The 16723-nt window shown below is 37.5% G+C and overlaps 1 protein-coding gene across 2 annotated transcripts in view; it reads right to left on the minus strand.

Moving 5' to 3' along the window:
• The window catches only part of tspan5a (tetraspanin 5a), a 39059-nt gene extending 25619 nt beyond the window's left edge, over positions 1-13440 (minus strand). For both annotated transcript variants that reach the window (XM_068222244.2, NM_001006047.2), the window contains 1 exon segment: positions 13070-13440. In XM_068222244.2, the coding sequence (XP_068078345.1) occupies positions 13070-13192 (123 nt within the window). In that variant the 5' untranslated portion in view covers positions 13193-13440.
• Positions 13441-16723: the final 3283 nt, after the last annotated feature.

Raw genomic sequence — 16723 nt, forward strand, 5'->3', positions numbered from 1 at the left:
GCAAATATTTAGCAAATATTTCCCAAATTATGTTTGACAGAGCAAAGAAATTTTCACAGTATGTCTGATAATATTTTTTCTTCTGGAGAAAGTCTTATTTGTTTTATTTCAGCTAGAGTAAAAGCAGTTTTTAATTTTTTAAAACCATTTTAAGGTCAATATTATTAGCCCCTTTAAGCTAGTTTATTCGATAGTCAACAGAAGAAACCATCGTTATACAATAACTTGCCTAATTACCCTAACCTGCCTAGTTCACCTTATTAACCTACTGTAGTTAAGCCTTTAAATGTCACTTTAAGTTGTATAGAAGTTTCTTGAAAAAAATCTAGTCAAATATTATTTACTGTCATCATGGCAAAGATAAAATAAATCAGTGATTAGAAATAAGATATTAAAACTATTATGTTTAGAAATGTGTTGAAAAAAATATCTCCATTAAAAAGAAATAGGGGAAAAAATAAACAGGGGGGCGAATAATTCAGACTTCAACAGTATTTCGCTTGAGAATGCATTCATTACTTTAATAAAGTTGAATAGATTTATTTTTTATAAAGAATGGATATGGGGGGTTTTGTAGCTTAAAAAATGGACATAAATGACTGCATTGTAAAACTAAAAACTATTTTTCCCCTCATTTGGTTGATAAGGGAGCCTTTTGTGTTGCCTTTGAGTTCTTCATAAAACCACTAATAAATAAAGAGCTTTTTGTGTGTAAGTGAGCGATGTAAGTTCAGCAGATTGGCATTTAACAGTGACATTTGAATCGCACAGATCTGGATTAAACCAAACTGACCTTCAATAGTGACATCTGTATTAAACTGAATCAGTTTTAATTGAACTAGAGCTACCCCAGCTTTCTACCACTACTCTCCTGCCTGCCTGAATTGCTAGAATATTCCACAATCTTTTCTATATATACAGTTGAAGTCAGAATTATTTCCCCTCCTTTAAATTTTTTTTTCTTTTTAAAATATTTTCCAAATGATGTTTAACAGAGCAAGGAAATTTTTACTGTAAGTCTGATAATATTTTTTCTTCTGGAGAAAGTCTAATTTGTTTTATTTTGGCTAAAATAAAAGCAGTTTTTAATTTTTTAAAAAACATTTTAAGGTCAAAATTATTAGCCCCTTTAGGCAATGTTTTTTTCTATAGTCTACAGAACAAACCATCGTTATACAATAACTTGCCTAATTACCTTATCCTGCCTAGTTCACCTAATTAACCTAGTGAAGCCTTTAAATGTCGCTTTAAGCTGTATAGAAGTGTCTTAAAAATATCTAGTCAAATATTATTTACAGTCATCACGGCAAAGATAAAATAAATCAGTTATTAGAGATTAATTATTAAAACTATTATGATTAGAAACGTGCTGAAAACATCTGCTCTCCGTAAAACAGAAATCGAGGGAAAAATAAACAGGGGGGCGAATAATTCTGACTTCAACGGTATGTATAAGCTGCTTTGACACAATCTATGTAATAAAAGTTAGAGAGTTTATATTAATTAATTTTAATTGTCAACGCTTTAAATTTGAAACAGTAAAAGACCTTTCCTAGGTTGTCTAGTATGAAAGCCAGGCTTATTTATAGGGTAAAGCCTAAAAATATACTCTGAATAAACGCTGAAATATATGACTTTTTACTCTCCTTTCTTTTTCTATGGGAAGCTGCTTTGACAGAATTGTAAAAAAAAAAGACTTATAAATAATGATTAATTGAATTGATCTCGCTAATAACGATGCTTTGCTTTATGAGTTCAACAGATAGCCCCTTTTGCACTGTTAAATTCATTAAAACAAATTCTGACAATAACCCAGAAAAAGAATGTTTTAATAATGTTGATTTAGTGTTCCCATTTAGTTATTTCTGAATTTACAAAACATCCAATTTTTTATTTTTATTTAAAGCTGCACACACGCCCTGATTCTGCATATCTCACCAAGCATGAATGTATTCTTTCTTGACTGTTTGGATGTGTTTATTAAGAAACTCAAGTAATCTGAAAGGCATCAGGTTCAGTCATTTCATGGAAAGAGTCTTCAGTGAATTGAGCAAACATGCACTATTATGATCGCTATCATAACAGCCAGCTGCTCCGTTAAAGCTTAACAAAATGACCATCCTGTGATCCACAGAGGAAATGATATAAACTCTACAAAAGGGCAATTCCACGCAAATGTCAACCTTGCCATAAAAAATTATTTAGTTTTCAGCAAAATAGACAAACCGTTTCTACATTTTTTGTGTTAGCAAGTATTTTACAGTACTGTAAAAATACTCGTGAATGTATCTGTCAGTATTTCAAACTATTATATTTAATTTGCCAAAATCACACAAGTGGCAATTTCACAGCTGTCACATCCATAACGGAAATGTGTCACATCCATAACGACACTTTTTCTTCATAAATGCAAAAATGTCAAATAAAATAAAATCAATCATTTTAATTCTATAGTGAGCCGACTCATACCTGTTTGATGAGCATTGTTTCTTTTGGGTTGTGCAGTTTAACTGTCAGAATTTCTAAATAATCTGTTGTCGACTGTAAATTCGCAAACTTTTTTGTCACATCCATAACGCATGTTTATTTTCCTAATTTAAAATATAAAAAATGTTTACATATTGATATTTTTCTGCTCCCATAACTCTGTGGTGAGCTATTTTGGAAAATATAAACAGAAGTTTCGATATAATGTCAACATATACTTTCTGTGTGAAATTATGTTTTGAGTTTTTACTGCAAATGTCAAATCCATAACGCTGGAATTGCTCAAAAATATTTTCTTCATAGTAGTTTGTTTTGTTTCTTAAGTGCAAATGTCTAAAAATACTTAAATCAAGTAGCATTTTTTAGAAAAATTCTCATTTTTGTTTTAGGGGAAAAAAAACTGTCAAAATTAAGTGAGTTTCCCTCAAAACAAACAAATTTTTCATTCAGTCATTTTACTTTGATTTTATTAAGGGTCACCACAGTGGAATGAACTGCCTACTTATCCAGCACATGTTTTACACAGCGGATGCCCTTCCAGCTGCAACCCAGTACTAGGAAACACCCATGCACTCTCATTCACACATACACTATGGCCAATTTAGCTTATTCAATTCACCTATAGCGCATGTGTTTGGACTGTGGGGGAAACCGGAGCACTCAGAGGAAACCTACGCCAACACGGGGAGAACATGCCAACTGACCTAGCCGGGACAAAAACCAGTGACCTTGTTGCTGTGAGGTGAAAGTGTTAACCACTGAGCCACCGTGTCATGCTTCTAATAATAATAAATGATAATAATAATAACCCTTTATTTATAGTAGCCTTTCAAAATGGCATCTTATAGCACTTTACATACATTTAAAAACAGAGGTGAAAGATACGTTTGTGTGTCCCCCACACTTTTTCAGCTTTTTTTTCATTGCTGCGGATAGACAGAGAGAGAGTCTGGGTGTGAGTCTCTAAAAATAAGGTTGTAATGAGTAGGTTTTGCAGTTAAAACTGCCCGTTTCAGACAGCGATGGAACGACAAGCAGCAACAGATGACTTTAATGTCAGCAAGGATGGAAAACATTGAAAGTGAGCTGATTCAGTATATTTATTTGGCTCAGGTCAAAATAAACATTTCCTGTCAGACAGATCGTCTACACCTCTTAATGTTAGTCTAACTTTTAGGAATTTGTGCTGCACACAGAAATTTAGCACCAGGAATTTAGATATTTACACTTATAAATTGACTACAACAATATTTAGCATTTTCTTTCAATAAAAACCAGTCAATAATGTCATTTTACCTCATTTAAGAGTTAATCAAAAACACACACACTATAGCTTGAATACACAACCTTTTCTGTTCACACATGTTCTTGTTCATCGCAACCAGCGTACACTGAAGGAAATGACACACACCACAGTAAAAGCATTCAGTGTAGAGTATAGCCAGAAAACTGTCAAGCAGAAACAAAGGAGTGCTTTGACTTGAGGAAAAACTTGACGCACTTTCAATTAGGAAAAGCATTCTGCAGTGTGACGGTGTAGCGAGACGGAAATAATAATCCTGAGTTCTATGCTAAAATTGCTATTGCTTTAGGTAAAACAGCTGATCAACTACACACCTGTACTGTTCTGTAGTATATGCTATTTGCAAACCTGCTTAAAGCATTTTTCATATACAGTTGAAGTTAGAATTATTAGCCCCCCCCCCCCCCCCCTCCTTTAAATTATTCCCTAATTTCTGTTTAACAGAACGAACACATTTCTAAACATTTTAGTTTTAATAACTCATTACTAGGGATGTAACGGTATCAGGATTTCACGGTACGATAATACCTCGGTATGAATGGCACGGTACGGTATTTATTGTAATAATTTACAGGAAAAACAAAACTAATGGAAAGACTCGAAAAAAGTGCCAAAAGTGTTTATTTACCTTAGCACTGAACATATCAATGACAAACAAATTAGCCATCTATCTGTAAGTTTTAAAACAGGAACTTCAATTTTTCAATTTTAATAGCAAAAAACTTTTAAACCATGTAAAAAAATTAAGTTTCAATTTAGTATTGTTGAAAACTCATCACATTCAACATTTAATCACTCACTCACTTAGATAGAGATGGGTTTTTTAAGGAAAATTATCATATAACTATAATCTGGTAAAAGCTGGGATCTCTGGGCATGTCCCCTGCAACAGAAAAAAAACCCTCTCATTTGGGACTGAGGTTTCTGGGACAGAGAGATGTGATTTAGCATTGTCGTTCCACCACTTGAGAGGACAAGCCATGAGTGAGATAGAGGTCTCTTTGCGGTACAAGTCAATGTCTGCATCAATCTGAACAGTGTGCTGTGTTCTGCAGTCCCCATGACTGTTATTACTCGTATTCCCCGACTTATATTTCACCACAGTCTGGCAGTGCCTGCATACTGTTTTTCTCTTTGTCTGTCACCTTTTCTACTTTTTCGTATCTTTTAAGAAAGAAACCGAAATGCTTCCACACATCCGATTTAAAACCCGCTTTAGGTTCGATCATTTACAGCTCTTTTTCTTCCCCGCTACTAGCAACACACTCCATTTCCGCATTACTGGATCTGTAGTGACAACAGACCGCAAAGGATGATGGGAATTGTAGTTCCCGCTACCTCCCGTTCGCTTCATTCGCCTAAGCAAACTTTTCTCAGAAATATAGTTTTATTGAGTCATGCGCCTACGGTAATATTGAAAACAATTACAATTGCGGTATGACGGTATTTACAATATTGTTACATCTCTACTCATTACTAATAACTGATTTATTTTATCTTTGCCATGATGACAGTAAATATTACATAAATTACTAAATATTTTTAAGATACTAGTATTCAGCTTAAAGTGACATTTAAAGGTTCATTAGACAGATTAGGATAATTAGGCGAGTTACTGTATAACGATAGTTTGTTCTGTAGATAGTCGAAAAAAATTTTGCTTAAAGGTGTTAATAATATTAACCTTAAAATGACTTAAAAAAAATAAAAAACTGCTTTTATACTAGCCAAAAATAAAACCAATATTATAAAACAAATAGCCGAAGAAAAAAATATTATAGGAAATACTGAGAGAAAATCCCTGTTCTGTTAAACATCATTTGGGAAATATTTGAAAAAGAAAAATTCACAGGAGGCCGAATCATTTTGACTTCAACTGAACCTGCTCTCAATATACAATTAAAAGATTTGTTTTAATGTATACGTGCATGAATGCCATGAAATTGGGAGGTTTATTTACTGCTTTTAGCGTCTGAACGAGTGTAATTAATGTCAACTATACAAAGCTTTAGTGCACTTAATCTGACTAAATAGGCTATAATTAGTACAACTGCTTTCTGCAACCCAGGCTCAAGAAAAATACACTGAAAAAAATTATTCAAAGATGATTCCTTTGATTTACTCTTTTTTTATCTTAAGTGGTTGTAAACAATTTATTTGTGTTGAATTTATACAAACAAATTAAGTTAAACATTATTAGATTTAATTTGTTTGTTTAAACTCAACACAAATAAATTGTTTGCAACAGTTCAGCATGTAACACTTTTTTTCAGTGATATTAGAGCCTGCAGGAAATGGATAATGCACTGTAAAAAATATCTGTCAATTAGCAGTTTTCTGTATTTTGTAATTCATGTTTGTATTATTCCTGTTTATTAATTACTATTTTGAGGTGATCATTTTCATGTAGTTAAATAACACATTGCTCATTGCATTGCATTGATCTGTCTTCCAACAACTTTTAACCTTAATAAGTTTGAAAAAGTGACTTTTATGAACATTTTTAATAGTTTACAGTGATATATTGTCTAGGGTGGTGTTGTATATTTCCCTACAAAAACCTAATAAACTGCCTGTACATTTTCTGTTATTTAAAATGATTACACCTTTTGATTTTCACGCATTATTAGTCATTAACTAAGAAAATATCTTCACCAAAAATAAATATATGTTTTTGTAGTTGTCATTACATTGCCTTTTGTTAAATCACTAAAGTCTTGTACAGTATAGAGTTAACAAACAAAAGGCCTATAGATAGTCATGTAATTTTCAAAGTTGTAATTCAGACTAACGTGAAAATGATAATGCTTGAAAATAAACCGCTTAAGTGGCGATGTGATGAACAACCACTGCAAAACTACAATCTGAACACTGAAAAAAACACTCAAAATATTTAAATAGCAAATAATTATTTACTGTATATTTAAGTGCCAACAACATCATTATTGTGCATATTCATTATCACAATATAATGAATTACTGAATATCCAGCCTGATCTCACGAGAAAACGTAAGTATTTTACGTTTTGCCAGATTCGTGGCTAATTTGTACGAATTCGTAAGAGTTTAGTCGTACGAAATTGTACGATTTTAAAAAGGAGGCGAGGCACCTAACCCCACCCCTAACCCCAACCGTCTTTGTGGGATAAGCAAATCGTACTAAATTGTACGAATTAGATCGTACGAATTCATACAAATTAGCCACTAAATGAAAAAGTTACGAATTGCCGTGAGATTGTGTTGGAATATCAGCATATGTCTAATTACAAGTCTTTTTGGCCACAAGCGAGAGTGAGCAAAATAAAAATGCCATTCTTGCGGAATTAGTGTTTAATTGATCTGCTTGATCATCTGCAACATCAGAATCTGATTCGAGTTTTAACAAATGTGGTGAAAGTGATGCTAATATTTGCTTAAAATTTCTTTAGACGTTAAAACCATTTTTTTTAAATAAAAGACGTATTCAAAGTTATTTGGAATAGAAAAACTGGGCAATACAATCGTTAACATATACAGTATATACCTTTATGAAGTTCACTGAGTTCACTGTAAATGAGCTCTCGACAGTAGCACAGTGACGCTCAATAATGCTGCCCTCATTATTGAACATTACAGAACTCATTTAGCCAAATAATGAAGATGAAGCCTTCACAGAATTAAAGATACAAAATCTTTCATTGGGGCAGTACCTTTTCAAAGGGTACACTTTGGTGACATTATTACCTTTGGGGTGTGTTTTTGCAGCTTTTTCAGGTTCATTTTTGTACCTTTAAGGTACTATGAGGTACACATTTGTACCTTTTAGGTTAGTATGTTTAATACTGGTCCGTGGATCAATTCATACCGGGCCGCACAAGAAACTATTTATTTATTATCTGAGTCTTTTATTTTGAAAAATCTTTTACTTTGAAAAATGACTATATTCGCTCGGCTATCTCAGTCACATGAGCGCCCAAATTTAACCCACAAGCTAGCAAAATGAGTAAGAAACAGACGTCTTAAGGGCCTACTCACACTATGCCATCTGTACCGTGCCCAGGCCCGTTTCCCGGATCGTTTGAGAAGTGTGAGTGCACTGAATCGGGCTCAAGCACAGTTCACTTGGCCGGCCGTGGCCCGGTTGGAAGAGGTGGGCCTGAGCGCAGTTCACTTGGGCGTTTGTAGTTTGAGTGCAAAATGCGACAAAGCCCGAAACTGAAACCGAGACGTGACTTTTAAGGGACTGTTTTAAAGTTTCTTTGCTAAGAGGAAAAGGTCCTGTGAAGGACCCGGGAATGAAAAAATCTACAACCCATTAGTCAACAAATCAGGTGAATCTAGTATGTCTGTGTCACGATATAGCGTGATCAAAAACAATAAACAAAAAACAGAAAGGTGCGGATCCAAGTGCAGATTATTTATTTACAGTGCAGCCAACAAGGTGATAATACAAAGTAACAAATAAACGACAAAACCAGAAACTAAATCAGAGACGAGGCTCAGGAAAAAAAAACAAACTCAAACAACTAAACCTAATTAGAAAACAGACTAGACAAACGACACACGAACTAGACTAATGCAAAACATACGAGAACAGGATCAGAAATACAAACTGGAATCTAAGACTTACTGGAGCTTGAACAAGGAAGACAAGGTAGACAACGACGCGATGACAAACATAGGTGGAATGGTAGAATATATAGTCCAGATAATCAACGGTAACACAAAACAGATGAGATGACGGGTCAGTGTAAGTGTTCCGGTGTATGCGCGTGGGATGTATGAGAATGTAGTTTTTTCCCTGGGGCACTGTAGCGCCTACAAGTCCTAGAGCGCTACAGCGCCCTCAGGTGGTCACAGACGGATGTGACATTACCCCCCCTCTAAAGAGCGGCTTCCAGACGCTCCCAGACTGGTTCCAAGAGGGGGGGCGGAGCGGAGCAGGAACAAAGGGAGGGATGGGAGGGCCAGATCAGGGTCAGGCAGTGGGTCAGGCACCCCAGCAGGAAGCCAGGGTGCGGCCGGTGAATCTGTCCCAAGTAGTGGGAAGGACCACCAGGGAGGGTCGGGAGGGATGACCCATGGATGATCCCGCAGGAGGCACAAGGCAGGGGGTTTTAGGAGAGCCGGCTGGAGAGGCAACTGGACTGGAGCAGGCGGAACTGGAGGCAGCTGGGCAGGAGCCGGCGGGACTGGAGGCAGCTGGGCAGGAGCCGGCGGGACTGGAAGCAGCTGGGCAGGAGCCGGCGGGACTGGAAGCAGCTGGGCAGGAGCCGGCGGGACTGGAGGCAGCTGGACTGGAGCCGGCGGGACTGGAGGCAGCTGGACTGGAGCCGGCGGGACTGGAGGCAGCTGGACTGGAGCCGGCGGGACTGGAGGCAGCTGGACTGGATCCGGCGGGACTGGCAGCTGGACTGGAGCCGGCGGGACAGGAGGCAGCTGGACTGGAGCCGGCAGGGCATGGAGCCGGACTGGGACCGGCAAGGCAAGACGTCTGGGAGGTGCCGGCAGGGCAAGACGTCTGGATGGCGTTGGTAATGCCAGGAGCCGGGCTGGGACCGGCAGGGCGAGGAGCCGGGTTGGGGCCGGCAGGGCAAGACGTCTGGGTGGTGCCGGCAGGGCGAGGAGCCTGGGTGGCGCCGGCAGGGCGAGGAGCTTGAGTGGCGCCGGTAAAGCCAGGAGCCGGACTGGAACCGGCATTGAACTGCGCTCTGGGGCTGGCGCCGGCAGGGCGAGGAGCCTGGGTGGCGCCGGCAGGGCGAGGAGCCTGGGTGGCGCCGGCAGGGCGAGGAGCCTGGGTGGCGCCGGTAAGGCCAGAAGCCAGACTGGAACTGGCATTGGACTGCGCTCTGGGGCTGGAGCCGACACTGGCGGGCGCTCTGGGGCTGGAGCCGACACTGGCGGGCGCTCTGGGGCTGGAGCCGACACTGGCGGGCGCTCTGGGGCTGGAGCCGACACTGGCGGGCGCTCTGGGGCTGGAGCCGACACTGGCGGGCGCTCTGGGGCTGGAGCCGACACTGGCGGGCGCTCTGGGGCTGGAGCCGACACTGGCGGGCGCTCTGGGGCTGGAGCCGACACTGGCGGGCGCTCTGGGGCTGGAGCCGACACTGGCGGGCGCTCTGGGGCTGGAGCCGACACTGGCGGGCGCTCTGGGGCTGGAGCCGACACTGGCGGGCGCTCTGGGGCTGGAGCCGACACTGGCGGGCGCTCTGGGGCTGGAGCCGACACTGGCGGGCGCTCTGGGGCTGGAGCCGACACTGGCGGGCGCTCTGGGGCTGGAGCCGACACTGGCGGGCGCTCTGGGGCTGGAGCCGACACTGGCGGGCGCTCTGGGGCTGGAGCCGACACTGGCGGGCGCTCTGGGGCTGGAGCCGACACTGGCGGGCGCTCTGGGGCTGGAGCCGACACTGGCGGGTGCTCTGGGGCTGGAGCCGACACTGGCGGGCGCTCTGGGACATGGGCAGTCCTCTTCCTGTGCCTCCTTCGTCTGGTGGTTTGAGAAGGGAGAGTGTTGTGATCAGGAGAGGGATCTTGCTCTGGAGCTGGAGCCGACACTGGCGGGCATTCTGGGGCTGGAGCCGACACTGGCGTTCCACACAGTTCTAGCAGGCTCTCCAGAGGCTCCGAAAAGGGTGGTCTCCGAACAGCCCGACGCGGATAAGCCCGCAACTCCAGTCCTGCCTCTCTCCTCTTTCCTTTAGTTAAATCAGCTGGCCCCGAAAATATCCCTCTCTGTTGCCATCTACTCAGGCCTCCCTCCTGAGGGTTCTCCTCCTTCAAGGCAACAGAGAGGGGGGAGCCAGCGATTAGCAAAGCCTCCTCCACAAACCGATACAGGTTCCAGTCATCCTCGTATGGCGGCATGCGTGACCGGACGGGTTCCAAAAGTCCTCCCCGAAAAAACATCATTAGCAAGATGTCACTGTGAGAGCTCTTCGCAGCTAATTGCAAAAACTCCTTTATATATCGCTCAATAGAGCGATCACCTTGTTTAAGGCGCACTATTATATTGTCTGCTGGATCCATTTATTGATCGCGTCGTTCTGTCACGATATAGCGTGATCAAAAACAATAAACAAAAAACAGAAAGGTGCGGATCCAAGTGCAGATTATTTATTTACAGTGCAGCCAACAAGGTGATAATACAAAGTAACAAATAAACGACAAAACCAGAAACTAAATCAGAGACGAGGCTCAGGAAAAAAAACAAACTCAAACAACTAAACCTAATTAGAAAACAGACTAGACAAACGACACACGAACTAGACTAATGCAAAACATACGAGAACAGGATCAGAAATACAAACTGGAATCTAAGACTTACTGGAGCTTGAACAAGGAAGACAAGGTAGACAACGACGCGATGACAAACATAGGTGGAATGGTAGAATATATAGTCCAGATAATCAACGGTAACACAAAACAGATGAGATGACGGGTCAGTGTAAGTGTTCCGGTGTATGCGCGTGGGATGTATGAGAATGTAGTTTTTTCCCTGGGGCACTGTAGCGCCTACAAGTCCTAGAGCGCTACAGCGCCCTCAGGTGGTCACAGACGGATGTGACAGTCTGTGCATGAAGAAGATCAACTGCTGGAGATTGCAAAGTGACAGTGGCCTTTTAGGGGTTGTTCGCATTACGCTTTCAGTTCGCACAAGTTCGTTTTTCCAATAGAGGTGCGTGGTTTGCAGATGCACCCATTTGAATAAATGATGAGAGCACCGATCAGTAGGCCCACACGGAATCTGCGCCCACAGACTTCCGCAGATTTTTAGCCCATCATTGATTCTGTTTATTTATTTGTGTAAATACATATTTACACAGTTTTTAAATTAATTTCAGTAATATTATTGACTAATATAAAAATGTTCATATGATTTATTTACAATACAGTTTGTAAAGTAATATTTTCTGTCTTTTAGTAGATTTATTAAGAGAAACTAGATTTTTTTTTACCAAATAAAGTGTAATGTTGAATTCAACATAATCAATAATAATAATAATAATAATAATAATAATAATAATAATAATAATAATAATAATAATAAAGGCGTTGTATTGCTTTATGTTGGAAAAATGTTAATCGCCCCACCATTGGACTTCGGTTGAGAATCCTAATAACATGTTTGGCTCTTGAAAAGCTCACATATATAATAAGGAAAAATCCTCTGAATTTTGTGATTTCTAGGAGGTGTTTTTGAACTTGGTTGAAATTGGTGCTTGATTGGAATTCTTTTTATTTTAATTAATTAATTTTAATATTATTTTATTTTAATGTTTTTTTTTCTTTTTTAAATAAGGATCATTATTTAATTTAGATTTTTTTTTTCCCTGAGCCTGTCTGGGGTAAGTTTTGGGTATTAGAGTTTAAATTGTTGTAATACCTTGAAATAGAAAAATAAACTTAATAAAGACATGATATACAAATAATAATAATAATAATAATAAACTACGAATATTGCATTCAATCTAGTTTAGATTCTAGTTTCGAATCAATTCTAGTTTGTAATTAAAATGTTAATTTTATGTTAAAGATGATCTAAAATTATTAGAACAAAATGTCAAAAATCTACATTCATTTTATAATAATAATAATAACAATAATAATAATAATAATAACAATAATAATAATAATAACAATAATAATAATCTCTGCATATTGCATTAAATCCAGTTTTGATTTTTAATTCAAATAATGATAATTTAAAGATAAAATACTTTTGAAACAAAATGTAAAAAAAAAAAGTAAAACAAGGTTCTTGGAGTATTACATTCAATCTAGTTTTGGTTTTTAATTAAAATGTCAACTTAAAGAAGAAAAATACTATTACTATAACAAAATGCTAAAAAATGCAAGAAAAAAAAAGTAAAACCAGGTTATTGGAGCACTGCATTTCTACAGTCCCCATATAATAATAATAATCTCCGGATATTGCATGCAATCCAGGACAGAGGCTCCATGTGTTCGTTCATATATACAGTACAGTACAGTACAGTCAATGCATCGCTTCACAGAAGACAGAAAGCCGATTATCTATAGTACGCACTTGACTCACTGCTGTCATGAACATCTGAGATAAACGGATGGAAGATGCCAAAGACACGAGATTCATGCATCATCAAAGCCGAATTATCGATTGCATTGAACTGAATCGATAAACATCACAGTTCATGCGCGGCTTCTTGTATTTCAAACACACAAACAAAGGATGTGAATTTAGCACGAGCGCAAATACCCATACATCACATTCACAGCCAATGACAGCCTATTATAAACAAAGAAACGGTGGCGAGCTCTTACCCAAAATATAATGTTAAATCCAAATATGAAGTACTTGATGCAGCAGCTGACTTCTTGACCCTTGTAATGCTTTCCGGTCATCATTGGCTCGTTTATTTCCAGCACAAAACTGCCGGCTAACATTAAACGCGAAGCAGGTTCAGTTCGCTTATTATTACATCAACGTCAAAGTGTCCCGGTAATGTTGTTAGCCGCGTAAAAGAAGCATAATGCTAACCCACATCGACGGTGCCTACATTACACACGACTCTGACTGTCATTGATGAACAAACCCGCGGAGTTTAACGCTGAATGTCTCGAAATAACGGCTCCTTCTGCACCGTTATTAGTTCACATCGCTCTTTTTTTCACTTGACATGGCTGCTTTGATTGACAGCACCAGGAGCCAATCAGCGTTGCCTCAATCCTCCCCCACAAAGATTCCCTCCCCTTCACGAGCACGCGCATAAGGGGTTTTCGCTCAGATAGTTGGGGTAAAGTCTAAAAGGGATACAGCTGCGGATACTCACGTAGAAAATAGCGTCCTTTTTGTGACACTGTACAACAATAATTACAATTTTTACATTATTGTGAGAGTTGGATTTTGGGGTTGGGGTAGCCTAGACGTTAATGAAATACAATTTAACTGGTAATTTAATAAATAAGTTGAATAATACTCTATGCTGTTTTTACATGAGGGTTGTGTTTGGGTTAGATAGGGGTCGTTAATAAAATACAATTTAATAAGTGTAATTTAATAAATTAAATGAATAATACTCTAAAATAATTACTGCTTTTACATTACAGTAAGGGTTGTTTTAGTGGCCGTTAATAAAATACAATTTAATGGGTAATTTAATAAGTAATACCAATAAATATTGGTCGGTATAATTACAGTTTTTACAATTCTGTGATGGTTGGGTTTACGATTGGACTAGGGGTAGACATTAATGAAAAATTTAATAAATAATATAAATATTTTTTGTCCGTAGCTGTATCTCTTCTAGCAACTACCGATGTAGGCTGTAATTTGAAACAAGGTTTATGCAGTAGCTTACAAAGAACATGGTTAGATAAAACTTCTCTTTAACAGTGAACTGTGAATGAAATACCATAGTAAATACTGTGTTTTTGAAGTATTATATCATATTTTAATTATTATGTTGTGGTTGATGTGGTAACAACTAGGCTATAAACAAATTAGCCAATACGCTAAGTTCTACACATATGTTATATTATACTATAATACATGACAGTTTACTGTAGTAAAAACATTTTATCTGTAAAATAATTGTTGTACCCACTTAAAAATACTTGGATATTAATTTACATTGTATTTATAATGTTTTTGAACAACAACCTACACTGTTAAAGAAATCCTGGTTGCCTTACATTTTTAAGTTGAATCAATTGAACATTATGAGTCCGTTCAACTTATGTTGAACTGACTTAAAACACCTGGTGTAACTTATAAAATTAAGTTAGAACATGATTAACTTAGTTTAACAACTTAGTTACAATGAACTAAAATCATATGCTGTCATAATTGATCGTAGTGTAGTAGAGTTACTCCATTTTAATTAATCTGTTGTGGTCACTTTAGTAATGCAGCACCTATATATATATATATATATATATATATATATATATATATATATATATATATATATATATATATATATATATATATATATATATATATATATATATATATAATACACCACAGTTTACAGTAAAAACAAAAATATTACAGTATTTGTTGTAGTTCAAGGATATTAATATTGGCTGATATTAGCAAATATACCATAATACACTTTAATATAAATAAAAACACGGTATAAATAAAATTTTAATTACTATAGTATTCTTTCATGAATGTTTGAGAGAATATAATAGCAGTTTTAGAGCTAAAATGTCAAGCTTATTAACAATTTAAAATGAATTCACTGTTAAAATGTAATGGCAAAAAGCCAAGACAACAAATGTTTTTAAGTTGCTTTCACCTACCTTAATAAGTCAATCAGGTTTCAGCAAATCTTTTTTTAAGTTATGCAAATTTTGACATGATTTTGAGTCAGTTTGACTGATGTACTGTAAGTTGCGATGACTAAAAAAGTAAACTGATTCGGCTAAAAAATGTAAACCAGCATGCATTTTTTACACAGAAGTCAGACGTACCCTTTGCTCCGCTGTTATTTGTAATATTGGAAATGTGTTATCTGCTGACACAATCATGTGAAAGGACACTCTAGCACAGGTTGATGCTTTTCAAATTCCTCTCTTTGCCATGTCTTTCTTAATATTAGAGGCAGCAGTCTTTCCAATTTCTTTCAAATGCAAAGACTCAAAAGCAATTCAAATGGCTCTTTACATACACTTTAATCTGCTCAAAACACTCTTGCTTGAGTGTATATGGGGTTTAAAATATAACAATGCCCAGATGAGCAGTAAAAATACATGGCATATACAGTTAAAGGTCAAAATTATTAGCTCCTGTGAATTTGTTGTGTTTTTATGTATATCTTATATATATTATATATTAATTTGTTAACTATGGCCAATATTATTGGTGCTCTTCAGTTACTTTTCGTTTTGATTGGGTGCAGAACAAACCACTGCTGTCCATTGATTATTGACTAATGAAAAATTCACTTAATTAAACGTCATTGAATTATTATATTTTATTTACTGTAACGGGAGGGTTAATCATTTTGTTTTTAACACACGTTTTTTATTTTTATTTGCTCTATTATGACATCCTGTGGGCAAAAGTGCACCTGCAACACTCTTTACATTTTCTTTTATATTTTTATACTGTGCAAATTGCCTAATAATAATTGTCTGACAATATGTTTGCAATAATAAAGAAATCAAATGTTTTTCAAAACTCTTACATTGTTCACTGAATTTATTCAATGAAAAATGCAGCTAAAACTGATATTGGTGAATATTATTCATTCATTTTCCTTCGGCTAAGTCGCTTTATTCATCAGGGGTCACCACAGCGGAAGGAACCGCCAACTTATCCAGCATGTTTTACAAGGCGAATTTCCGTCCAGCTGCAAAACCCTCATACACTCTCACATTCAGACTCATACACTACGGCCAATTTAGGTTATTCAATTCACCTATAGCGCATGTGTTTGGACTGTGGGGGACACCGGAGCAAACCCACGGCAAAATAATCCCAGCAAAACTAAGCTGTTTTCAATTTTGATGCAATAAAAACAGACAATAATTGAGCACTAAATCAGCATATTATTTAAGAGTGAAGACCTACGCAATGATGCTAACAGCTTGAATCAGTATACATTTAATGTTATAACTTTTACAGTATGGTTTTATTCATTTATTTTTCAGGCCTAAACCTGAACGTATCTTGACAATCTATATGCATAAATCATATATTATTTTTGCCATATATTATATCAAGTGTGAACTCAAAAAGTGGGTATATCAAGGTGTGAAATCACAGAAATATTTAACATAATTAAACAAATTGTATGTAAACACAAACATTAAAGGATACTGCTGAACTAAAACAGTTCTGTAAAAAGAAATGGTGGAAACATCATCTGATCATTTATTAGCCACAATTACAGGAAATGTTTACAGTTTTAATAAAGCAATGAAACAGTGCAGTGATCAAATAAAATCAAATAAAATTAAATTAAA

This window comes from Danio rerio, chromosome 7 (assembly GCF_049306965.1).
Source record: "Danio rerio strain Tuebingen ecotype United States chromosome 7, GRCz12tu, whole genome shotgun sequence".
NCBI lineage: Eukaryota > Metazoa > Chordata > Actinopteri > Cypriniformes > Danionidae > Danio > Danio rerio.